The 27,690-nt window shown below is 39.5% G+C and overlaps 1 protein-coding gene across 3 annotated transcripts in view; it reads left to right on the top strand.

Moving 5' to 3' along the window:
- The window catches only part of SCP2 (sterol carrier protein 2), a 155,460-nt gene that overhangs the window by 119,034 nt on the left and 8,736 nt on the right, over positions 1–27,690 (top strand). For all 3 annotated transcript variants that reach the window (XM_023727059.1, XM_023727058.1, XM_023727060.1), the window contains 2 exons: positions 14,246–14,339; positions 24,655–24,784. In XM_023727059.1, coding sequence (XP_023582827.1) covers positions 14,246–14,339; positions 24,655–24,784 — 224 coding nt within the window. The remainder of the gene's footprint in view (positions 1–14,245; positions 14,340–24,654; positions 24,785–27,690) is intronic.

Below are 27,690 nucleotides of genomic sequence, written 5' to 3'. Positions count from 1 at the left end.
GGACAGCCCCATAAAACCAAATGGGACTATGAGGTACAGCAGTACAGGGACAAGGGCCAGAAGGCAGAAGAGGACAAGGAAGCTGGTGATAGGGAAGCCAAGGTTGAGTAAGGATAGTGTTGATGTGTTGTGAGGTTGTTGACCATTGTCACAGGGCAGCATGTATACTAACTGTTAAATGAGAAACTATTTTGTTCTGTAAGCCTTCATCTAAAGTGAGAATAGCAGCACAATTGGAAGAGCGTAGTTGATGTCAGTATACTGTGCATGTAGAAATTTCTGAAATGGTGTATGTTTGGCTATGCATATTTTCACCAAAAAAAAAAAAGATCGAGAAGGGAGAGGTTGACGTGTTGTGGGGTTGTTAACCAGTGTCATAAAACAGTGTGTGTACTACTGTTTCATGAGAAACTATTTTTTCTGTAAGCCTTCACCTGAAGTACAATTAAAAAAAAAGAAGAAGAAGAAGGAAGCCATACCTAAGCATATCGTAGTAAAACTGCTAAAAAAAACTAGAGACTAATAAAACTTATAAAAACCAAGAAAATCTTAAAAGCAGCCAGAGAAGAACACAGATTACCTTCAGAGGAACACCAGATAGACTGAGAGTTAAGCAAGCGTGTGTAAATGTCTGGGAGGATATCTGTCATGTTAACAATGGTTATCTACAGGGTATGAGATAGGCATGGTGGGGGAGTGGGTTGGTGATCAGTGAGGAAATATTTTTACTTATTTTACTTAAAATCCTCTTGCACTGTGCAAATTTCTATAATAAGTAGGTATTACATCGTAATTTAAAATACTAGTAAAGAATAAACAAAAAGATTAATGGGTTGATACGTGCCAGTTGATACCTGGCACAGTGCTGTGTGCTTAGTAGATACTTAGTAACAGTCTGTGTCCTTTATCCTTTTATCTGCTCTTTAGGATCAGGGACTATGATTTCTACTTTTTTTTAATTGCCTTAAAAACAAAAACAAAAAACAAAACCCATTGCCATGGAGTCTATTCTGACACATAATAAAACCAAAACCAAGCCCATTGCCAACTCTTAGTACACGATTTAAAAAACCCAAAGCCAAACCCATTGCTGTCGAGTCAGTTCCTACTCATAGCAACCCTATAGGACAGAGTAGAACTGCCCCATAGGGTTACCAAGGAGCAGCTGGTGGATTCAAACTGCCGACCTTTTGGTTGGCAGCCTGAGGTCTTAACCACTGCACCACCAAGGCTCTTTAGTACATAATAGATCCTTAATATTTTTTGATTGGTAATGCAGGGTGTGAGGCTGTTAGACCACCATATCTGTGGGTGGGAATTTTAGAATACTAACTCTTTGTTTCCTTTTTTCCCATTTTCTACTTAGTGGAGGTATTCAGACAGGGTCCGGCCAGCAAATGGGAACCATTCTAGCTGTTTGAAACAAAGGGAATTTAATACAGGGAATGGGTTACACAGGTGATGATGAGAAAACCCAGAAATTAACAACAGTAAGAAAGCACTTTTACCCCAAAAGTTAGAGCGATAATAGGAAGAGGTAAAGTGTACAGAGCTCAGAAGCCAGGTTGCCTACAAGAGCTAGAATCGAAGAGACCATGTAGCTATTGCAGGAGGAGCCACAGAAGCAGAGAAGAGGTAGGAAGAGATGAGAGAAAGAAAAATTTAAGAACAGACAGTTGATGGGCAGAATGGGTTTTTCTTATATATATCATATACAAATACCTATCTTATGATTGGTATTTATTGTCACTGATAAACAGGGTAATATACCTAATTAGTTAGGCTTGAGAGACTATAACTAGACTAGTAAAAATTACCATTTAAGTTTTTTGTTCTTTATTTTTGGCGTCTTTCTTTCAAGTCATAATCAGTCAAGTCCCAGAGTCTTCATGAGAGTAGTTTGAGAACCAGAATGGCTTACATAGAATGAGAAGGGGTTTTATCTAATTGCACAAATTTTGCTTGTGGTTAAAGTCATTTAACATTACTTCATAGAGCTTACATTGTCTTGTTATAATTTGTTAAGCTGGAGAAACATCTTTAATAAAAATAAATACATTTCTACCTGGAAAGGATAGTGTCAATTTTCAATCTTCATTTTTTTCCCCTCCCACCCAAAACTCTGCCAGCAGAATAAAAAGCCTTTTAATATAGAAGAATAAAGTTTATTTATATCACTGGCGTATGTACAGTGTTGTGTTGTGCTGCTATTAAAATAAGGAAAGGGATAATAAATGTCTTGATTATAGAGGTAATGAAAATCATATTTTGTTTTTCTGATTAGAGTCCAAATTTTGTAGTCTCAGCTAGATTGTAAAACAGTCTCTGACAAACAAAACCAAAATGGAACAGTTGTGTTGCTTTTTTCTTCATAATTCTTTGGCTTACAGCTCAATTTTTCTTTTCTTTGGTTTAGACCAATTTTGAACATGAGTATTGGCTTTTTATTATAATGTCCTATTCATTTTATATAAGTGCAGGGCCTTTATTATGCAGACTGAAAACAAGTTTGCATTCTGTACTCTGTTAAATGTGAAATCTATTTTTAAAACCCAGCTTTGTTTTGTTTTTTCCATTTTTTTATTAAGGCATGCTTTTCATACAGCAAAATTCACCCTTTTTTAATGTATAGTTCTACAGGTTTTGACAAATGGGTACAATCATGTAACCACCACCACCACAATCAAGGTATAGAACAGTTCCATCACCCAAAAGATGACCTATGCACCTTAGTAGTCAACCCTTCCCCCCACTCCCTAGTCGTTGGTGACCACTGGTCTGTTTTCTGCCCCTGTAGTTTTATCTTTTCCAGAATGTCATGTGAACGGAATAAAAATGCCCATGAGTCTGGCTTCTTTCACTTAGCGTAATACATTTGAGATTCATGCAAATGCAGGAATACAACTAAAGTCATGTTGTGTCCTTCTCAGTGTATCATATCAGGAGGCACATGATGTTGGTTGTCTGATATTGGTGATGTTAGGTGTCATGACTTAAGGTAGTGCCTACCATGTTTTCCAACGTAAAGTTACTGTTTTTCCTTGTGTAGTTAAAAAGTAATTTTTGGTAAGATGCTTTGAGGTTATGTAAATAGCCTGTTCCTCATCAACTTTCACCCATTACTCATTCATTTTAGCATCCATTGATGATTTCAGCAATCACTGATGATTTTCTGACTTCATCATTCCTTCTATGTTTATTAATTGGCATTCTGCTGTAGGGAAGAGTTTTTCCTTTTCTTCCATTTATTTATGTGTGTGTGTCAGTATAAACTCATGAATTCACTGGGTTTAATCTATTAGTATCATTTATTTTGATGCTCAAAATGTCCCTATTTGGCTAGTAGGAGCCCCTTCAGGCTGACCCATATATCCTCATGATGCTTTTTAGTACTTGCTTACTTTTTGGCTCCACAGATGTTCCAGGCTCATCCTGTACTTTCCCTGCCTCAGCCCTAGGATCAGACATTTCTCCAAGGAGCCCTGGTTCCTTTTAAGTAGAGAATGATATTTAAAAACCACGATGTAGCTGCTAGATGTGTGCTCATTGTTACTACTTCTAAGCCTTCCTGACAAATGGGAACAACATTGAACTTCCCAACACACACACACACACACACACACACTCTGCTTTAGTTTCATTTAAAAATAGATTTCTAAGGAATGCATGCAATAATCTTACTTGATTTATATCTTTCTCTATACTAATGTAGCCACTGTCGTTAGGAGCCATCAAGTCATTTCCGACTCATAGCAACCTTGTGTACGACAGAATGAAACACTGCCCGGGCCTGTGCCATCCTCACAATCGTTGTTATGCTTGAGCCCATTGTTGCAGCCACTGCATCAATCCATCTAGTTGAAGGTCCTCTTCTTTCTCGCTGACCCTCTACTTTACCAAGCATAATATCCTTCTCCAGGGACTGATTCCCTCCTGATGACATGTCCAAAGTATGTAAGATGTAGTCTCACCATCCTTGCTTCTAAGGAGCATTCTGGCTGTACTTCTTTCAAGACAGATTTGTTCGTTCTTTTGGCAGTCCATGGTATATTCACTATTCTTCACCAACACCACAATTCAAAGGCATCAATTCTTCTTCGGTCTTCCTTATTCATTGTCCAGCTTTCACATGCATATGATGCAATTGAAAATAGTGTGGCTTGGGTCAGGCACACCTTAGTCTTCAAGGTGAAATCTTTGCTTTTCGACACTTTAAAGAGGTCTTCTGCAGCATATTTGCCCAACACAATGCATCTTTTGATTTCTTGACCTCTGCTTCCATGAGTGTTGATTGTGGATCCAAGTAAAATGAAATCCTTACCAACCTCAATCTTTTCTCCATTTATCATGATGATGTTTATTGGTCCAGTTGTGAAGATTTTTGTTTTCTTTATGTTGAGGTGTAATCCATACTAAAGGCTGTGGTCTTTGATCTTCATCAGTAAATGCTTCAAGTCCTCTTTACTTTCAGCAGGCAAGGTTGCATCATCTGCATATCACAGGTTGTTAATGAGTCTTCCTCCAATCCTGATGCCCCATCCTTCTTCATGTAGTCCAGCTTCTCGGATTATTTGCTTAGCATACAGATTGAATAAATATGGTGAAAGGATACAACCCTGATGCACACCTTTCCTGATTTTAAACCACCGAGTATCCCCTTGTTCTGTTCGAATGACTGCCTCTTGATCTGTATACAGGTTCCTCATGAGCACAATTAAGTGTTTTGGAATTCCCATTCTTCGCAATGTTATCCGTAATTTGTTATGATCCTCCCAGTTGAATGCCTTTGCATAGTCAGTAAAACACAGGTAAACATCTTTCTGGTATTCTCTGCTTTCAGCCAGGATCTGTCTGACATCAACAATGATATCCCTGGTTCCACATCCTCTTCTGAATCTGGCCTGAATTTCTGGCAGTTCCCTGTCGATTTACTGCTGCAGCCGCTTTTGAATGATCTTCAGCAAAATTTTACTTGCGTGTGATATTAATGATATTGTTCGATAATTTCCAAATTCAGTTGGATCACCTTTTTATATATATATATATATAGCCACTAGTTATCAGTTACAATGAAGAAGTTCTAAAACTACTTAAAGGCCACCTGTATGCCACATTTGAAAGAAAATTTTTGTAGACTGACATTGTTAGAGAGGCAGTGTCGATCAGTGGAAAGAAAACCCTATCAACTTTTTCATCACACCACCTGCTTTGGATGTGGTTAACCTTTTCCTCATTTAGAAGATGGTGAAAATAGCTATTTCAGGGATTCAAGAACTAACAAATAAAAAAATACCTGGCACACATTGTAGTTGCTCAGAGTTTCTGACTGCCCAGTGCATTTTCCTTTTCTTTCCTATTTCTCCAGTTCATGTCATTGGTTAAATTATCAAAATGGTTTTATTTAGTAAATTATGAATATTACCTAGGGGTTTGGAAAAAATGAACTTTAATTTTTTGTACCCAATGGGGAACACATCCAACTTGTTGAAGCCCACAGCTTGGCCAAGGAGGATCTGGTCACAGCACCCACCATATCCCTCTGAGGTTTCTTTTTTATCTTTCACCTCTCAGCTCTTTGGAACCATGTGCCTGCTCTAAGGTCAAGGAGAGTTGCTGTTTGCAGAGGAACTTTGTCACTCCCCAGGACTTACATGCATTGCTGAGCATCACTAATTAGAACATATTGATTACTGGCAGAAGGTTAGATTTAGGGATGAAGATTTGATTTAAATGGAGGATTTTGTCTTCCTCCTAAATACTGAGAATAACAGCAACTACTTTTTCAAAATTATTTTTTTATCAGCTGTATTGAGATATTATTCACGTCATTACAGTTCACCCACTTTAAGTGGTTACAATTCCGTAGTTTTTAGTATAGTCATAAGAGTTGTGCAGCTATCACTACAATTAATTTTAGAACATTTTCATCACCCTCAAAAGAAACCCCATACCCATTAGCAGTCACTCCTTATTCCCCCCTCCCAGTCCCTGGCAGTCACGAATCTACTTTCTGTCTCTATTAATTTGCCTATTCCTGACATTTCGTATAAATGGAATCATACGATATATGGTCTTTTGTGACTGGCTTCTTTCATTTAGCATAATATTTTCAGGGTTCATCTGTGTTGGAGCATATATCAATACTTCTTTCCTTTTTATGGCTAAATAATTTTCCATTATGTTGAGGGTTCCAATTTTCCAACATCCTTGCCAACACTTGTTATTGTCTGTCCTTTTTATTTTAGCTGTCCTTCTGGGTGTGAAGTGGTATTTCACTGTGGTTTTGATTTGCATTTTCCTAACGATTAATGATGTTGAGCATCTTTTCATGTGCTTATTTGTCATTTGTTTGTCTTTTTTGGTGAAATGTCCAGATCCTTTGCCCATTTTTTAACTGAGTTATTTGTTTTTTTATTATGAAGTTGTAAGAGTTCTTTAGCAACCAGTTTCTTAGGGCCTAGTATGTGCCAAGACCATGCTAGGTGCTTTACATACTCTTTGTTTAATCCTCATTAAAACCCCACATGTTAGGTATTATATGCAGTTTATCGATGAGAAGATTGATGATCAGAGTTAAAACAAGTTATCTGAAGACGTAGAGTCTTCAGTGGTGGGTGTCAGGATTCTAACTCTCATCTGATTTCAAAACTCCTGCTTTGTTGGCTACTCTGCACTCCTAGTCTTTGATGTGGTTGAAGCAAAGCCTATATTCTAGGCCCTATTATGAAATTTGTCAGGAAGTATCAGAACAATTTATACATCAAGTAGGAGATTCTGCGGTTAACCTTCAGGGTCCCCTGCATTAGTCTTCTAGGGCGGCGTAACAAAACATGAGAAACTCAGTGGAGTATAAGAACAGAAATTTATTGTCTCAGTTCTGGAGGCTAGGAGTCCAAATTCAAGGTGTTGGCAGGGTCATGCCCTCTGTCCAGTGGATCTAGGAGAAATTCCGTCCTTGTCTCTTCCACCTTCTGGTAACCTCTGGCGTTTCTTGGTGTTCCTTGGCTTGTAGATGCGTTTTCACAGGCTGTCTTCCCCCTGTGTCTCTCTGTGACTGTTCTCTTTTAAAAGGAGAGCGCTCAGATGAGATTAGGACCCACTCTACTCTGGTGTGACCTCATGTTAGTGTAACTGATAAGAACATTTTTAAAGACCCTATTTCTAAACAAGGCCACTTTCACTAGATAAAGGGGTTAGGATTTCTGCATATTTGGAGGGGGGCACATTCAATCCATAACAGCCCCTTCTAATACTTTACATACTAGATTTATTTTAGAAAACTTACATATAAAAATCACATTTAAAAAAAATCAGAATTTCTTATAAAAGAACTCTGTGTATTAAAAATCATGAGCATGGTTTTGCAATATGAATAATTTTTTCTGAGTCTGCTTAAATTGGTACACCACTCCTCACTTATTAACTATCTTGTTATCCAACACTTTGCTTTTAAGGCAGTAGTAAGAATCTACTATCCGACTGTTTTGTGTGTTAATGACACACATCTGGCAGTGATGGTTAAGGTTATGTATCAGTTTGGCTGGGCTGTGATTCTCAGTGGTTTGACAGTTATGTAATAATGTAATTTGGCAGTTATGTAATGATGTAGTCATCCTCCATTTTGTGATCTGATGTGGTCAACCTCTGTTTTCACATAATGCTGATTTTCGCATAACGACATGGCCTTTGGAACTTAACTATGTTGATAAATGAGGAATGGGTATATATTGTTTAGAGTAGGGCACATATAAAATAAATGGTAAGGAATGAGGACTTTTCAGAAAAATTGATAAAACTTTACATATAAACTTTTTTTCTAATCTAGGTAAAAAGATTGGTTAATCCGTAGCGTGATAATGCTTTTCAAAACAAGCAAGATAAAGATATAGACTATGACCTTTGGGAACTTGTTGTCTAGACTCAGCCCCATAAAGTATCAAGAAGCTTTGTACACTGAGAAGTGCTACTAGTATCAGTTATTATTTTATTGTAGGCACTTAAGAAGTGCCGAGCTTGGAGAAGGGTACAGTGATGATTAAAAGCTGAAAATTTGTAACAAAATAGGCTTGTGGAGCAGAACTAGTTTTGGCCCACTTGATTTTGGTCATTCATTCAGACCTTTGGGGTGATGGTTTACCATAGATAATTCTCTGAATGGAACAGGTAGAAGTTAGGATTTAGGTGAAGAAGAATTCAGTGAATTCCATTAAGTCACTAAATACCTATTATGTGCTGGGAACTGGGGATACAAAATTTTTTTTTTTAAAAGATATGGTATCTACTGTTGAGAAGCTAACATCTAGGAGAGTAGACAGATTTCTGCTAAAGAACTCTCATGCAATGTAGTTAGTACAGTAACTGAATAAGCATTAGGTTCAGTCAGGCGTGACACAAAGTGCACAACTGGCTCTTTTGGGTAGATAAAGAAAGATTTCTCAGAAAGCAGTCTCCTGGGCTGGGTTTTGAAGAATAAAATGGAATTTGCTGAGAGAGGACAGAGGTATTCAGGGCATAGGGAGCAGCAATGGCTAAGACGTGGCAGCATGATGTAGTGTTCCATGGTCTGAGAACCATGCGTAGTTCACCACAGCTGGATCGTAGGGTGCATGCCTTGTTCGTCATATTAATATGATTAACACGAAGGCGCTCTTTTCAATTTTTTAGACTTCCTGTATCCACGCTTTCACCCTCGTTCTTAGCTGATTACTTTGCATTATACTTTGTTGAGAAAATAGAAGTCATTAGCTCAACTCCCTCATCATCAGTCTCTAGACCTGTAGACCTAGAATTGCACGTCTGATCCTCTTTCTTCCCTCCGTCTTCTCCTCCTGTCATCACCCTCTCAAGACTTCTGTCCTTTTACCTCACCTACTTTCTGCTAGTTCAGGACTATCAGGCAAATAGGCTCTGATATGTTAATCTTCAAATAAAAACAGACCTTCCTTGATACCACATTCCCTCCACATACCCGCCCCCCCGTTTCACTGTTCTCCTAAAAGTAATGTCTCAGAAGAGCCGTGCTCATCTCTCACTCTTCACTAGAATCTGACTTCCACCCTCTACCATTCTGTTAAAACTGCTTTTGTCAAGGTCATCCATCCTCTCCATGCTGCCAAATCCGTTGGACGCTTTTCTTTTCTCACTTTACTTGGCCTTTGGCCGCCTTTGATGTGGTTTGCCCTCCCTCCTGGATTCTCTCTCTCCTCCTGACTTCTGTACCACCATGCACTTCTGGTTTTCCTCTTGTGTCACTGGCTGCTGCTCCTTCTTCCATCCCAGACCTCTTAAATAATGGGGCTCCGCAGGGCGTTGTCCTGGGTTCTCTTCTCTCTCTCTGATTACCTCAGGGTGAGCTTATCAGTTACCATGGGTTTAAATACTTTCACTGTGCTGATGATCACCCCATTTTATCTCCAGCCTGACCTCTTCTATGAGCCCTGTACTCTCATAGCCAACTGCTTGTTGTCTGATAAAACATCTTAAACTTAATATACCTAAAACAGAACTTTGATTCTCCCCTGACCCGCACACACACCTGCTATATTCTTCCTTGTTTCAGTAAATAGTACTACCCTCCCCCGCATTTACTCAGGCCAAAAACCTGAAATCATTCTTGCTTTTTTCTTGTTGTTGTTGTTGATTGCCATCGAGTCGATTCCGACTCATGGCGACCCCGTGTGTGTGAGCAGAACTGCTCCATAGGCTTTTCAAGGCTGTGACCTTTCAGAAGCAAATTGCCAGGCCTGTCTTCTGAGGTGCCTCTGGGTGGGTTTGAAGCATCAGCCTTTCAGCTAGTAGTCGAGTGCTTGACCGCTTGCGCCACCCAAGGACTCCTTTGTCTTTTCCTACCTCCCTTGTATCTCCCCCACTCCCATTAGCAAGTCCTGTGGATTATGTTTCCAAAATGTATTTCGAATCCGCTGCCTTCTCTCTTTCTCCACTGGCAGACTGCCTCCACTGTAGTCTAGACCACCACCATCTCTTATCTGGATTACTCCCACAGCCTCCTGGCCAGTTTTAGACCTGTGTTCTTGCCCTCCCCCCATTCATTCTACTCCTGTTATGAGAATAATCACACATCAAACTGTTCACCTCGCCGTTTAAAAGCTTCGGTGGCTTCCCACATTCCCTGCCTGGACCTGCACAGTCTGGTCCTGCCGAGCTCTCCAGTTTCAATCCATGTCACTCCTCCTCCACTTACTACGTTCCGGTGACACTGGTCTTATTTTAGGTTCTTAACATTCCAAGCTCTTTTCTCCCTCAGGATCTTTACACATGCATTTTCCTCTTTGCCAGCTAGCTCCTTTTCTTCCTTTAATAGGGTTTTAGCTTAAATTCACCTGCTCCAAGAGGTCTTTCCTTGACCTCCCTACCTAAAGGAAATTATTCTTTTAATTTCCTTTCTAACACTTGCTAAAAACAAACAGAAAAAAAACCCCAAAAAACCAGCTACCATCAAGTCGATGTGTGTCAGAGTAGAGCTGTGCTCCATGGGGTTTTCTTTTTCTTATTGTTATATTTCATAGGTTTTCAGTGACTGATTTTTTAAGAGTCGATTGCCTCCAACCTTTCATTTAGCAGCCAAGCTCGTTAACCATTTGCACCACTACGACCTGCAATTATTTTGTCTGTTTACTTCCTTTTCTCCTCCAGTGGAAGAATGTAAACTCAGTGAGGGCAGGGACTGGGTCTGACTTGTTCACTTTTATAGCCCCAGTGCCTCCAGCAATGCCTGGCATGTAGCAGCCACTCACTAAATATTTATGAAATTATAGGAAGAAGGAAGGGGAAAGCAAAGGAGAAGTGGATCAGTTGGGAAGGAGGAAAGAGAAAAAGAGGGAGCATGTCAGAGAGAAGGGGCAGATAGAGAAAGAAAGAAACACTTATTAGGCAGCTGCTGCACTCTTGACTCCTTCAAATATGTCCTTCCTGTGTTGTTCTAGTCTTGGTCCTAGCCATCACCAGCATGCTCATGATAGGTTGAACGAATTACCTAACGTGCTGTATTAGGTTCTTCAGAGAAACAGACCAACAAGGTACATATATAGAGAGAGATTTATTGTAAGGAATTGGCTCACATGGTCGTAGAGGCTGGCAAGTCCAGAATCCATAGGTCAGGCCACAGACTGGAAACCTCGGCAGTCTCGTGTCCAAAATCAGTAGGCTGGGCGATAGGCCAGAAACTCTAGCAGGATAGCTGTGTTATGGTCTTGAAGAAGAATCCTTCTCCCTAAGAAAACTTCAGATTTTCCTCTTAAGGCCTTTAATTGATTGGATGAGGCCCACCCACATTTTGGAGGGTGATCTTCTTTACTTAAGGTCAGCTGATTTAAATGTTCATCACATGGAAATACTTTCCCAGCGACATCTAGACAAGTGTGTGACCAAACAACTGGGCACCATTGCCCAGGCAAGTTGACACACAGAATTAACCATCACACATGCTAAGATGTCCTCATCTTCCTCAAACCCCTGAGCCTTCTGTCCGTATGTAACATTTGAGACTCTGGTGCCCATACCAGTCATGGCTGCCAATTTTTACCGTGGGCCAGGTACTCTGCTAAGTGCCTTCCACACAGGATTCCATTTAACTGCAGAGTGACTGACTCTCTCCTCTCTCCCCACTGCAGGTACACAGAGATGAATCATATAGCTAGTGAGTGGAGGAGGACCTTGGGATTCTTTATGGCTATAAAGGCTGTGTTCCTTCCACCAAATCAGGCCATTTATCTCTAGTTGTTTCCTAAGTATTAAACAACCAATGGGCAGATGGCTGTTAAATTCGTATCTTCTATCACAGGTTAAAAATAAATCTCCCAGAGGGCTGTGGGGACCATGGTCTCGGGGAACATCTAGCTCAGTTGGCATAACACAGTTTATGAAGACAATGTTCTACATTCTACCTTGGTGAGTAGTGTCTGGGGTCTTAAAAGCCTGTGAGCAGCCATCTAAGATACTCCACTGGTCTCATCCCTTCGGGAGCAAGGGAGAATGAGGAGAACAGGATACAAGGAAAAGATTAGTCCGAAGGACTAATGGACCACAGCTACCAAGGCCTCCACCGGACTGAGTCCAGTACAGCTAGATGGTGCCCGGGTATCACCACTGACTGCTCTGACCAGGATCACAACAGAGGGTTCTGGACAGAACTGGAGAAGAATGTAGAACATAATTCTAACTCACAAAAAAAAGACCAGATTTATTGGCTTAAAGGAGACTGAGAAACCCTGAGAGTATGGCCCCCAGACACCCTTTTAGCTCAGTGGTGAAGTTATCTCCGAGGTTCACCGTTCAGCCTGGGAGTGGACAGCCCCGTAAAACCAAATGGGACTAATGAGGTACAGTAGTCCAGTGACAAGGGCCAGAAGGCAGAAGGGGACAAGGAAGCTGGTGATAGGGAACCCAAGGTTGAGTAAGGTTATTGTTGATGTGTTGTGAGATTGTTAACCATTGTCATAGGGCAATATGTGTAGTAACTGTTAAATGAGAAACTATTTTGTTCTGTAAACCTTCATCTTAAGTGAGAATAGCAGCACCATTGGAAGAGCGTAGTCAATGTCACTGAACTGTGCCTGTAGAAATTTTTGAAATGGTGTATCTTTGGCTATGTGTATTTTCACCAAAAAAAAAAAGGTTGAGAAGTTAGAGGGTTGACGTGTTGTGGGGTTGTTAACCAATGTCATAAAACAGTATGTGTACTACTGTTTCATGAGAAAACTATTTGTTCTGTAAGCTTCACCTGAAGTACAATAAATAAATAAATAAATCTCCTAGTCATACCTCTGCTTACTCCCCACTCCCTTATCACCCTCTTCTAACCACCATCATCTCTTGCCTGGATTGCTGCAGTCAGCTCTTAATGGATCTCCCTGCCTTCCCACTTGCCCCCTTACAGTTCATTTTCCAGCTGCTGGTCAGATTTCTTTTATAAAACATGTAAATAGGATCATGCCACTCTCTAGCTTATCCTCTACAGTTCTTCTCGTTATTCTTAAAATAAAACCCAAATTCCTGACATGACCTATCAGCCCCACGTTATCTTGCCCTGTCTGTTTCTCTGACCTTATGTCCCCCCACTCTGCTCTGCTGCAGCTATACTGGCCTTCTTACAATTCCTTTAACTGCCAAGCTAGTTTCTATTTCAGGGTCTTTATATTTCAGGTTCCTTCAGCCTAGAACTGGCTTCCCCACCTAGATCTTTGCAAGGCTGGTTCATTTATATAACTGAAGACCTGATCTAAATATTGTCTCCTTACCACATTGTCTAAAATAGTTAACCTAACACACATAAATATAGTGAAAGTTTGCATGTTGCTATCATGCTGAACCCGTTTCAGTGGAGCTTCTAGACTAAGACAGACCAGGAAGAAAGGCCTGGTGATCTACTTCCTAAAATCAGCCAATGAAGACCCTGTGGATCACAGTGGTCCGGTACGTAACCAGACATGGGGCGCAGGACCGGGCAGTGCTTTGTTCACTGTGTGTGGTGTCACCATGAGTTGGAGCCTACTCAATGGCAGTTAACAACAACTTATCACCACTTGTCTGTGTGGTGGCTTGCATGCCACTGGTATTTCAAATACCAGCAAGGTCACCCATGGTGGATAGATTTTAATGGAGCTTCCAGACTAAGACAGACTAGAAAGAAAGGCCTAGCGATCTGCTTCTGAAAATTAGTCATTGAAAATCCTGTGAATCGTAAGAGAATACTATCCAATGTAGTGCTGGAAAATGAGCTCTCTAGGTTGGAAGACACTCAAAACATACAGTGGCCGAAACGGGACTAAAAATCATGCTGGCAATCAGGAGGATGGCACAGGACCAGGCAGCATTTTGTTCTCTTGTACCATGGGGTTGCCGTCAGTCAGAGCTGACTTGGCAACTAACAACAACAACCTCCCTTTAACCTGCCTTATTTTCTTCATTGGAATTTTATTCTTTATTTTCCGCTTGTTTGTTTTTACTCTCCTCCGCTAGTGCAAAAGCTTCATGAGGGTAGGTCCTTTGGTTTACTATATTTTTAAGAACAATGCCTCGTACCTAGTGAGCACTCAGTATTTGTTGACATCATGAGAAGGAAAAATCTCATTGTTTTATGTACTTAATAAAGATTTTATTTCCTTTGGGTAGGAGTCGCCAAGTCTCTGTTCTTAGGAGTTTTGAAAATTACTATTGTATAATGTTGAAAATTCTAATACTATGTGACTCCATGGATTGAAATTGATTTTCCCTCCAACTCTTTTAGAACTCATCAAATTGAGGCTGTTCCAACCAGTTCTGCATTTGATGGATTTAAGGCAAATCTTGTCTTTAAAGAGATTGAGAAGAAGCTTGAAGAGGTAAGATTTATATGAAATACTAACAGGAGGACCCTCAGGCTAGAGTAAGCAGACACAAGTTTCAGGTATTGTTGTGAGGTGGTACAATTTGAAAATTTATATCATGTTGTCTAGTATTGAGTGTATTTTAGATTTCTGAGTGTCTATTATGGCTTAGATGTAATTATGGTAAGACGGTATTTCAGAAATGTGTAAATTTTTAGATTTGAGTTATTTAAAGAGCTATAGTAAAATGCTGTTAAAATCTTACTTCACGGGAAAAGCCTAACCTTTATCACTCTTTTTTGTCCTATCGTTTGTCAGGGAGATATTCAATTATAGACAAAGTTCATGTGTGTTACGGATTGAATTGTGTCTCCCAAAAATATGTGTTGTAAATCCTAACCTCTATGTCTTTGGTTATAATCAGGCAGTATTAGTGTAGGGTGTGTCTTGAGGCAATCTCTTGAGATATGAAAGAGATTAAACAAGCAAGCGAATAAGCAGAGATAGGGGAGGAGAGATGCCAGGCCACATGAAGATCACCCAGGAACAGAAGCTAAAAAGAGACAAAGACGTTCCTCCAGAGCCGAAAGAGAGAAAAGCCTTCCCCTAAAGCCAGCACCCTGAATTTGGACTTTTAGCCTCCTAAACTGTGAAAAAATAAATTTCTGTTTGTGGTATTTCTGTTATAGCAGCACTAGATTACTAAGGCAATATGTAAAGGGATCCTGATTTATTTTGGTGTAATTTCCTTCTGAATTAAAAAGATCTTACTTAGAATCATTTAAAGGAGTAAGATTTAAAATGAGCCTTTTAAGGAACCTAATGTCAAAATTCTTTTTAAAAAGGAATCTTTCGTGCTTAGTTTTTTCAGAGTGATTTTTAATTTGCTTTTTCTTGTTCTAAAAATGATACTAATTTTTAAAAATCCAAACTATACAGAAACATGTAAAAAAGAACATTAAAAAATCTTCTGAAATTCTACCACTCAAAATAGACTAAAATGTTAATAGCGGTTAATTTCTTTCAGACATTTCTCTGTGTATGTATAAACACACAATTTTACATAACTAGGATCATACAACTTTGAAAGACCAGTGATTTCTTCATTGTAAATACCTGTTTTCAGCAACATATAAACGTCGACTATACGTGTGGACCTCACCAGATGGAATAAGCAGGAATCAAATTGACTACATCTGTGGAAAGAGATGATGGAAAAGCTCAGTATCATCAGTCAGAACAAGGCCAGGGGCCAGTTGTGGAACACACCATCAATTGCTCATATGCAAGTTCAAGTTCAAGCTGAAGAAAATTAAAACAAGTCCATAAGATTCAAAGTATCACCTTGAGTATATCCCACCTGAATTTAGAGACCATCTCAGGAATAGATTTGATGCATTGAACACTAATGAACAAAAACCAGACAGGTTGTGGAATGACATCAAAAACATCATACATGAAGAAAACAAGAGATCATGAAAAAGACAGAAAAGAAAGAAAAGACCAAAATGGATGTCAGAAGAGACTCTGAAAGTTGCCCTTGAATGTAGAGTAGCTAAACTGAAAGGAAGAAATGATGAAGTGAAAGAGCTGAACAGAAGATTTCAGAGGGCGACTAAAGAAGACAAAATAAAGTATATAATGAAATGTGCGAAGACCTGGACTGGAGTTAGAAAACCAAAAGGGAAGAACATGCTCAGCATTTCTCAAGCTGAAAGAACTGAAGAAAAAATTCAAGCCTCAAGTTGCAATATTGAAGGATTCTACAAGGAAAATATTAAACAAAGCAGGAAGTATCAAAAGAAGATGGAAGGAATACACAGAGTCACTGTACCAAAAAGAATTGGTCAGCGTTCAACCATTTCAGGAGGTAGCATATGATCAAGAACTAGTGGTATTGAAGGAAGAGGTCCAAGCTGCATTGAAGGCATTGATGAAAAACAAGGCTCCAGGAATTGACAGAATACCAGTTGAGATGCTTCAACAAACAGATGCAGCACTGGAAGCACTCACTTGTCTAATGCCAAGAAATTCGGAAGACAGCTACCTGGCCAACTGACTGGAAGAGATCCATATTTGTGCCCATTCCAAAGACAAGTAATCCAACAGAATGCGGAAGTTATCTAACAAAATCATTAATATCACACACAAGTAAAATTTTGCTGAGGATCATAAGCAGTTGCAGCAGGACATTGACAGGGAACTGCCAGAAATTCAAGCTGGATTCAGAAGAGGACGTGGAACAAATGATATCGTTGCTGATGTCAGATGGATCATGACTGAAAGCGAAGAATACCAGAAAGATGTTTACCTGTGTTTCATTGATTATGCAAAGGCATTATACTGTATGGATCATAAGAAGTTATGGATAACATTTTGAAGAATGGGAATTCCAGAACACTAGTGCTCATGCAGAACCTGTACATAGACCAAGAGACAGTTGTTCGAACAGAGCAAGGGGATGCGTGGTTTAAAGTAAGGGAAGGTGTGCGTCAGGGTTGTATCCTTTCACCATACTTATTCAGTCTGTATGCTGATTAAATAATCTGAGAAGCTGGACCATATGAAGAAGAACATGGCATCAGGATTGGAGGAAGACTCATTAACAACCTGTGATATGCAGATGACACAACCTTGCTTGCTGAAAGTGAAGAGGACTTGAAACACTTGCTGATGAAGATCAAGACTGCAGCCTTCAGTACGGATTACACCGCAACATAAAGAAAAGAAAAATCCTCAGAACTGGACCAGTAAGTACCATCGTGATAAATGGAGAAAAGATGGAAGTTGTGAAGGATTTCATTTTACTTGGATGCACATTCAACGCCCATGGAAGCAGCAGTCATGAAATCAAACACGCATTGTATTGAGCGAATCTGCTGGAAAAGACCTCTTTAGAGTGTTAAAAAGCAAAGATGTCACTTTGAGGACTAAGGTGCCCCTGACCCAAGCCAGGGTGTTTTCAGTCACCTCATATACATGCAAAAGCTGAACATGAATAAGGAAGACCAAAGAAGAACTGACGCCTTTAAATTTTGGTATTGGCAAAGAATATTGAATAGTCTGTGAACTGCCAGAAGAATGAACATATCTGTTTTAGAAGAAGTATAGCCAGAATGCTTATTAGAAACAAGGATGGCAAGACTTTGTCTCACATACTTTAGACATGTTATCAAGAGGGACCAGCCCCTGGAGAAGGACATCATGCTTGGTAAAGTAGAAGGTCAGCGAAAAAGAGGAAGAGCCTCAATGAGATGGATTGACACAGTGGCTGCAACAGTGGGCTCAAGCATAACAACAATTATGAGGATGTCTCAGGACCGGGCACTGTTTCATTCTTTTGTACATAGGGTCACTATGAGTCAGAACCGACTGGATAGCACCTAACAACAACAGCAAGGCAACCTGACAGTAACTCTTTCTCCAAAAAGAGAGTGAGTCTCTTCAGTCAAAATTACATATTTACTTCACTGTTTCAAACTTAGAGGCATCTTAGAAGTTCATTATTGCTTTTAGTTAGCTACAGTCACACAATTCAAATTAAACATCACTTGCGGCGATCAAAGTGGGCTGGTGTAAACAAAGCTGTGTATTTTGTTGTTAGAGCCACAATGTGCAAGGCAAACATTGTGCACATGTCATAACTCCCTTATTGTAGAGCAAATGACTTTGCTTGGCGGGGGGAGAGGCGGGCAAGTGATGTGACTGATGTGTCTTGTCAAGGGATGCTACATTTCTAGAATTTTCGTAATGATAGACAACCTTCCTGAGGTAGAATAGGACCAGGGCTAACAATTCTAGGCGGGTAGGCACTGGCCCAGGAGCTTCAGATCTGTCCTGCTGCCGTCTTGGGGGGATGTACCTGCATGGGTCTACCTGTTGTTTTCTAACCTTTTTTCTCTTGACAGTATGTCCCATGCCCATAAATATAAATCCTTACTATCATTTTTAATGACCACATAATACGCATTTGTATGTCTGTACCATGGTTTATTTAACCAGCTTCCTATGATGGGTATCAGGGTGTATCTAAATTTTGCAATTAAAACAATGCTATAATAAATTTCCTTTTGCACTCATTTTAAGTATTTATGCCATAATCACCTTAACATAAATAATTAAATGGGAAAGTTGTTGGGTCATACGATGTGTACGTTTTGCATTTTGATACATACCGCCAAACTATCCACCAGAAAGAGGGTACTAACTTACAAACGGGTCATGAGAGTGACTGTTTTTCACACTTTCTCCAGTATTGTGTTGGCCAGTTTTTTAAAATCTTTGCCAATCTAGTAGGAAAAAAAATACCATTTTTGAAAATTTCTTTCATTACAAGTGTCCACAGTAAAATGAAGTTGGACTCCACCAGCAGAAATTTTTTTTCATGCCACTAATACTTACTTGCAGAGCAACCCATAGGATACATATTTTCCACCCTCTTCTATAAAAAAAAATCAAAAAATAGTTGAGATTATCTATGACATGATCTATGACTATATGTGTGTGTTTGTATATATATATACATATATATATACATAAATGCATATATGTATATATAAAACCACACCTGTTGCTGTTGAATCATTTCCAACTCATAGCAACCCTATAGGACAAAGTAGAACTGTCTGTAGGGTTTCCAAGGAGAGGCTGGTGGATTCAAACTGCCGACCTCTTGGTTAGCAGCCGAGCTCTTAACCACTGCACCACCAGGGCTCCATACGTGTGTACACACACACACACACACACACACACACACACACACACACACACACACACACACACTTGACTTAATTGACTTACTAAGATTAACAAAGCAGTGCTGTTTTTATTTTGACGTTTTCTTTTAACTTTTGCAAATGTATGCCTTTTGCTCCCATTTTAATTCTTTTCTCCTCCATAACCTTATCCCCATGGACCTTCTCCCGTTGTTTCTTTTCTCCTTCCCACGATTGTCAGTTTCCTAAATGTTTGCAGGACTAGAAAGTGAAAGTCTTGGAATCTTTTGTCAATTCATGCAGTCTCTGCATTAGCAAAGGAAACCAGGCGAGAGATTTTATTTCCACTTTTGTCTGGTAATACCCCGTTGCCCTTTTTTGAATTCTGGCTTTAATTTTTTTTTGCTATTAAGTTTAAGGCAGGACCTACTCCTTGACCTTTTGCCTACTCAGAAAGAAGTACTTTTCTTCATGCAAGGAGGCACTTAGAACTTTCTGAGTATTAATGATCTCCAGTTTCGCAACAAACATGCATTTTCTTTCCCCTTTTAACTGTCTCTCCTCCTTGTTGATTTCCTTAACCCTCTCTTACTTCCACTTCAGTTTAAAATGTTTTATTGACCAAGGGATGTGATTTTTATAAGAGGGGCATTTGGTTCTCAAAAGTAACAGAAGTGAACGTATGTGCCAGGTTCTCTTATCTCTCCATGCCCTTGCTCATGCCTCGTGCCAGGACACCCGCCTCCCCCTATTCTCCACTCCCATCCCTGAACTCATCACTCAAGTCTCAGCTCCCATGCTGACTCATCTGCGAACGCTGCTCTGTCTCTACCAGACGCTCTGATGGCCCTTGGCACTTGGGCTCGCTAAACGTTTAAGTGCAAATGAACATACATCTGTCTTCAGGAGGTAGGAGGATAAGTAGTAAGATTGCAGGAATTTCTCTCCAGGTATGCAGATAGAATCTCTGAATGTTTTGCTGGTGTTTTCCTGCTTTAACTTGTTGGGGTTTGCTCATAGCTGTATTCCTGAGGCATTGTGCAAGCAGATGGCACGGATGCACCTGGAAGTAGTCATTCATGGGCTGCTGGCCCCAGAAGGAAGCCTGGCTTTTGGGTGGCCCAGCACACCAGCATTATTAACTGACTCTCCTAGATTGCTTCCACGGAACCTTGATAGATAAAAGGTTTCAAAGAATGTGGAGAGGACTTTTGATTTTCTTTTAATTCATTTTATGGTGGTAGAAACTATTTTGCTGTCATAGACTAAAGTTTGGAAGTATTGATGTCATCTCCTTTGCAATATGATATGGTCAAATGGTGAGAGCATCGAACTTGAGGTTAAACCAACCTGGGATTGAGTTCTGGTTGTACTACTTATTAACTTCACATCCCTGCCCTTGGAAAACACAGAGTTTAGAGGGAAAAGAGAAATGGAAAAAATTTTTTCCAGCAAAAAATAACTGCTTTAACAGAGTATATTTAAATGTTTAGTGAGTGCAAGTGCCAAGGGCCATCAGAGCGTCTGGTAGAGACAGAGCAGCCTTCCAGATGAGTCAGCATGGGAGCTGAGACTTGAGTGATGAGTTCAGGGATGGGAGTGGAGAATAGGGGGAGGCGGGTATCCTGGCACGAGGCATGAGCAAGGGCATGGAGAGATAAGAGAACCTGGCACATACGGTCATGGAATTCAGAAAGTTCAGTGTTGTCAGAACATAAAGCCTGAGGAGGATGAAAAGTGGCTAGAGGTAAGGATGGACGAATAGCCTTCAGATCATGAAGAACCTTGAGTGATTATATATAAAGACAGACTTTATCCTGTCAGTAATGGGGCACCATTTAAGAATTTCAGCCTGAAAGTGTTAGGTGAATTATGTTAGTATGAGGTGGGTTACGTTAGGTGCATTACTTGGCAGAAGTACAGAGAATAGTTTGAAGACTTCTTAGTTTTATGAGCACCACTTGCTGCTTCTACTAAACGGGCTAATATTATTGCCTGCTAACTGTATATAGGGTTTTTTGAAGATTAAAGAAATAATGTATGTAAAAGCCCTTGAAAACTTTAAAGTCTCCCAAAAGATTATGATTATTGTTAATAACTTTTCCTAAAGTTAAAATAGAGTGAGCTCTTTTAAAGAAAGCCAAAGTAAGGGAATTTCTCTTTCATTTAAAAAAACTGACAGTCATTTTGACTTCTTGGTTTAACCAGAAAATATTAGTAGTTATCAAACCCCAAAAAAACTATTGCTGTCAAGTTGACTCTGACTCATAGCGACCCTATAGGACAGGGTAGAACTGCCCCATAGGGTTTCCAAGGAGCGCCTGGTGGATTCAAACTGCTGACCTTTTTGTTAGCAGCCGTAGCTCTTAACCAGTATGCCACCAGGGTGTCCACTGGTAGTTACACTCACATGTAAAAGATGTCTCCATGACTGTTGAGATAAATAGTCCCATGGTTTTCTTAGTACGAGGCAGACAAAATATTCTTAGAATAGCTTCTTTGGAGTCCTAGAACCCATGATTGATTCCAGATAGGCTCAGCTATGTTCCCTATGTATAAGAAAAAGATTGACAGGCCCACTAGGATGACTAAAATAAAAAAGACGATAACAAGTGTCGGCAAGGATATGGAAAAATTGCAGCCATCAGTGATTTCTGGTGGGATTGTAAAATGGTACAGATGCTGTGGAAAACAGTTTGGCAATTCTTCAGAAAGTTAAATATATGGTTACCATATGACCCAGCGATTCTACTGCTTAATGCTTATCCAAGAGAAATGAAACATATGTCCACACAAAAACCTGTACGCAAATGTACATAGCACCATTATTCATAATAGCCAAAAAGTGGAAACAACCCAGATGTCCATCAACTAATGAATAGATAAACAAAATATGGTATAACCATACAATGGAATATTACTTGGCCAGGAAAAGGAATGAAATAGTGATACGTACTAAAACATGGATGGTCCTTGACAGCACTATGCTAAGTGAAAGAAGCCAGTCACAAAAGATTTCATATTGTATGATATCATTTATATGCAGTGTCCAAATAAGCAAATCTTTAGAGATAGAAAGCTCTAGGGGCTGGGGGTGAGGAGGAAAGGAGAGTGACTGCTAAGGGGCACAGGCTTTCTTTTTGGGGTGATGAGAATTTCTAAAATTAGATAGTGGTGTTGGTCCCGCAACTCTGAGTATACTGAAAAAAAAAACAACCAAAAAACACTGAATTGTACACTTTAAAAGGGTGAGTTTTATGTATATAAATCATATCTCAATAAAGCTTTTATGAAACAAACCAAAAGAAAGAGCTTAGGCCAGACTCTTTGCATATGTAAATACAGGTTAGTACCTGATGCCAGTTTATGTACACTCTTAGGGGCAGTATAGGGTCACTATGGTTCGGAACTGACTTGACGATGAGTTTCTTAGGGGCAATAATTAGTTAAGTATTCTAGGTACTTATCACAGTGCCTGAGCAAAGTAAATGCTTAAATCTTTGTTAAAAGAATGAATATTATGAGACGAATGAGAAGAATCTTGGATATAAATTCTTGCAGGAATGTAGGCTAAAATGAAGGTGGGAAGTAAAAGCTATTAAAACTAATAACGGGATTCAATAAAGTAGCAACTTTCAAAATACATATATTCACAAAGATTAGTATATTTTCTATACTTTACAATAACCCAGTCATAAAATATAATGAAAAAATGTATTAGTAACAGTAACAGTTTAAAATATATAAGAAATGGACAAAAGCCTATGTGAGGAAAAAAAAATGACAAAACTTTACCAAGGGACATTAAAGAAAACTTGAAGGTATGCCGCTTCATGGATGGGAGGAGTTAATATTGTAAAGATATCACATCTCCTCCAAATGGATCCATGTATTTTATGTAACTCCATATGAATCCAGCAGCAATTTGGGGGAAGAACTAACTAAATGATTATAAAGTACATCTGGAGGAAAAACAGTCCCCCCAAAATAGCCAAGAATATTTGGAAGAGAGGAAGCATGGTGGACATTTGCCATACCAAAGAGTAAAGTACATTGCAAAGTGATAATATTGGCATAGGAATAGCAGACAGATTATGGAATAAAATACGAAAACTGCTACCATTAGTGAGCAGTACTATTTGTGGGTATTTACATAATTTAATTCTCACACAACTATGAGGGTAACTACTGTTATTATCACCATTTAACAGAAAAGAATTAACTGAGACTCAGAGAGGTTCAGTAAGTTGTCCAGTGTTATATAAGTACATGGCAGAACAGGAATTCAAACCTCTGCTGATTCCAGAGTCAGCATTCTTAATTAGTGAAGTTTAATTCTAGGAGTTTATCCTTAAATAAATGAGGTTATAGTAATGTCATTGACTGCATTGTTATAAGAGCCAGTAGTTAGAAATAACCTAAGTGTCAAGCAACAGGGTATTTACTGGTGAAGTATGGTACACATTACAATTAAGGACTGTTATGTGACCATTTAAAATTATGTAGAAGAATATTAAATGACATAGAAATAAGGATAATTATATTAAAAATAAAAGTAGATTACAAAACTTATGTACAATATGACCCTATTTAAAAAATACTTACGCAGAGGAAAAAAGATAGAGGGGATTTATACAAAAATATGGTTTTCTTTGGGTGATGAAATTATGAATGATTTATATTTTTATGTTTATTGATTTTTGTGTTTCTTCTCTAAATAAAAATAATTTCAGTAATGTTATTGTGTGTGTGTTTTTGTTTTTTTTTTAAGAGGCATGTGAGGTTGTTGTCATCCTTTCGTTATTCACCCGCCAGGCTGGCTACGCTGTCCCTCTGTGTTCTGCAGTCCCCTGTCCTTTCCTCTAACCCAGTACTGGTCACAGTGTATTGTCATCGTTTACTTTTCTGACTCCTGTCTGTCTATCCTTGGTGCCTAGAACAATACCTGACTTAATAAATGTTTCAGGAAGGAAAGATGGAAGCAGAGTGGGAATGAAGGGGAGAGGAAGGAAGGGAGAAAGTAAACCTACAGAGATACAGGTCTGAGGTTATTACTTTTTTTTTTTTTTTTCTGTGTTTAGACTACTTCATTCCCCAAGATCCAAAAGTAACTGATGGATGATATATTACTTGTGTAATTCTTTATATTATTTCAGAAAATGAGCAAAAAAAGACCTTGACTCAGAACCACTTATCTTTAAGTTCTGATTAGGGAGAACCAAAAATATATATAAAGGAATTTACTTGGGGAAAAAAAAATAAAAGGAGGTGAGGGTGGGGGCTTCTAGATTTAGAGAGGCTGGAGTGAATCTTTCCAAAACTGTTGAGACAAATGAAGGCTATTTCAGCAGAAAATGCTACCATGCTACCTATCCTACCTTTCCTCCCACCAGCTGTATCCAAAAAGCCATTTTTAACACAGGATTTGGTAGATGTGGGCGTGGTGGCCTGATTGCCTTTCAGACTTTTCTGGCTAAAAGATCCTAAGGGAACTTGGGGACTGCCTGCCGACCCAGCTGCTCATCTCATGCATCTATTTAAACATTTCATTTGTTTGGAGGGAAAAGTCAGAGAAATGAACTTAATGTAACTCCCAGTATTAATTTTTTTTCCAGGAAGGGGAAGAGTTTGTGAAGAAAATCGGTGGTATTTTTGCCTTCAAGGTGAAGGATGGCCCTGGGGGTAAAGAAGCCACCTGGGTGGTAGATGTGAAGAACGGCAAAGGATCAGTGCATCCTAACTCAGGTCAGCGCGGAACGGCTTCATTTACAACAGTTCCCTGACAAGTTCACAAGGCTGTCAACCAGGACGAGGGGGTCTGCTTTGGGGTCCCCAAGTCCCTGGGTAGTACAAATGGTTAACATGCTCAACTGCTACTAGAAAGGTTGGTAGTTAGAGTCCACCCAGAGATGCCTTGGAAGAAAGGCGTGGTGATCTACTTCTGAAAAAACAGCCATTGAAAACCCTACGGAGCACAGTTCTACTCTGACACACGTGGGGTTACCATGAGTCAGAATCGACTCAATGGCAACTGGTCTTGGTGTTCCAATAAGGGCTAGCTTTAGAGGTATAATGACTTCTTAGGAACAGGAATAGGTCTGCTTTATTTTTCTCTATAGCACTTACTGTCATCTGGTATACCATGTGGTATTTTACTTATTTGCTTATTGTCCCTCTCCCCCATTTGAACTGTAAGCTCCATGAGGGCAGAGACTTTTGCCTGTTAGCTTCCCAGTGCTGGGGATTGAACCTGATGCATGGGAGGCCTTCAGTAAAATAAATAATTTAAAAATGAATCTCAAACCTGTCATGAGTGAATGGTGCTTAGTAAGCACTCAGTAAGTGGTAGCTATATTGTACTGTTAAGTTTCTGTTGAATAAGGAATCAACTAGCGATTAATGAAGAAAAAGCTGAGCAGTGGTAAGGGCATCTGGTGAGGGCAGCATGGCTTTGTTGTGGAAGGTTCCTGAATTATATGGAGTCCTTTTTTTTTTCAAAATGAGCAGGCAGAAGATGAATAGATGGTAGCATTCTATGAGCTGCCTCTTCAAGGTGGTATAGGAAGGAGAACAAAGTGCTTTAGGTAGATTCTAGCTTTTAGAAATAGGAAGAACTTCTGGAAATACATCCAGTAGTATGACTGAAGGTTAATAGTTACTTCAGGATTATATTCTTACATGCCCAGGTCGGTGTTAAGGTGATTTAAAAAGTTTCTCCTCTTTTCCTCTTGTTTTTGTTTGTTTGTTGTCATAAGAGATAATATGCTTATGGAAAACTACTGAATAGTTTCAGAAAAGGCTTATCCCCTGCAGATAGCTGGAGGTATGCTCTCCCCAAGGTAGGTGCCCCATTCCAGACCTGAAAGCATCTTACCCTGGACCGGGGCAGTTTCTGCCGAAGCTGACACTTGTTGGCAGCCAGGAGTGGCATTGAAATATGGACTTATCGAGTAAAAGCCACCACTGGAAAATGCCAGCTCCTTTTACATCAACCAACAAATGACCGTTTGTTAGAGATTAGCTATATTAAAGCTTTAATAACCTTTCCTAGTTTGAACTGGCATCTTAAAGAGAATTGCTAGTTCTTTTACATAGTTTTGAGAGGTTTACTTCATGTTAACCAAGTAAGATTTATGTAAATGTATTTCATTTGCATATATTTGAGAGAGCTTGGTTATGATTATACAGATGGTTATATTAAGAACTTTAAATTTTGTGCATTTTCCACAATGTTTTCTTGTTGCCTGGATGCCTTTTAGTACTTTCTCCATGAGTCCTGTCCCTCTGTCCTCCCCTTTGAAATGACTCACATAGCATATCTCTGGGAAGCCAACTTTGATGAATCTAACATGACACTCATTGTTCCTTCATTCCTTTATTCCCTCTCTGCACTTCCTTGAGTTCTCAACCCTGCCTCTTTCTGAGGAACGTGATACAGAAAGCCTCAGGCTCCACCACCACCACTCCCGCCCCATCCCAAGGTACAGTAGACAGAGCCTTTTTAGATACCCAAACCCGGGTTCATATCTTAACTCTGTCACTTTCTAGGTGCATACCTTCCCTGAGTCCAGTTATCACATCTAGAAACTGGTGAGAATGATTTCTATCTGTAGAGTTGTGGGGATTGAATGAGATAATGATTGTAAAGCACATGGCCTAGTAAATGCTCAGTAAATCACTGCTTCCTCCACAACCCTTATACTAAACATTAATTTTTTTTATATCACACAACTTTTGCCAGGTCAGCTGTAAACATTAATTTTGCTTGGACACATTAGGCTTGTCCAAGACTCCTCAAAAGGACGCGGAGGATTGGGAGAGCAGCTGGGATTCATCAGATGCTGATGAATCGATGAAGCCCCATTAAACGTGAGCTGTTGAGTGTCATCCTTCCTGGGACAAGAGAAGGCAGTGGGGAATATGGACTTTGGCAGCAGGAATCTGCGTTCAGACCTAGCTCAGCTACTCACTAGCTCTGTCGAAAAAAACCAAACCCACTGCTGTTGAGTCGATTCCAACTCATAGCGACCCTATAGGACAGAGTAGAACTGCCCAATAGAGCTTCCAAGGCTATAGTCTTTACAGAAGCAGACCACTGCATCTTTTTCCCGCTGATCCTCATAGGGTTGTTTAAAAGATCAAATGAGACCAAGTATGTGAAGTGCTGAGCCTCTAGTGAGAGCTCAATAAATGCTGATATTACATCAAAAGCAATAGCAGCAGCAGAATCATTTCTGAAGTCACCTTTAATAACTAAAAGTCCTTTCTTGGAATTTTAGGATCAAGCTCAACTACAAAGATCTCAACTTGCTTTTTTTTCCTGCTCTTTGATGATACATAGAAAACTTGATTGTCTAGGCAGTAAATTCCTACATTTTCAAGGCTTCAGACCTTTTTTCCAGTAATAAGAGAAAATTTTATTAGAGGCAAAGACAGAATGGCCGTTGAATCTCAGTCTTTTTAGGAAGACTGTTCCTGAGTTACAAGGTGTATAATAACAACTTATATATTATCTTTTCTATCTTGTTTTAATTATTTAATAATATGGACATGATATGCCTTCATAGTTACTCCTATCTCTACTATTAAAGCACAGATTTTCTGACAGGCTTTTGGGCCATAATTTAATAACCTGTCTTTGCCTCTATTAA

The sequence above is a fragment of the Trichechus manatus genome, unplaced genomic scaffold (genome assembly GCF_000243295.1).
Source record: "Trichechus manatus latirostris isolate Lorelei unplaced genomic scaffold, TriManLat1.0 scaffold00015, whole genome shotgun sequence".
Lineage (NCBI taxonomy): Eukaryota > Metazoa > Chordata > Mammalia > Sirenia > Trichechidae > Trichechus > Trichechus manatus.
The sequence above is the reverse complement of the archived record's forward strand: the minus strand, read 5'-3'. Positions and strand labels throughout refer to the sequence as shown.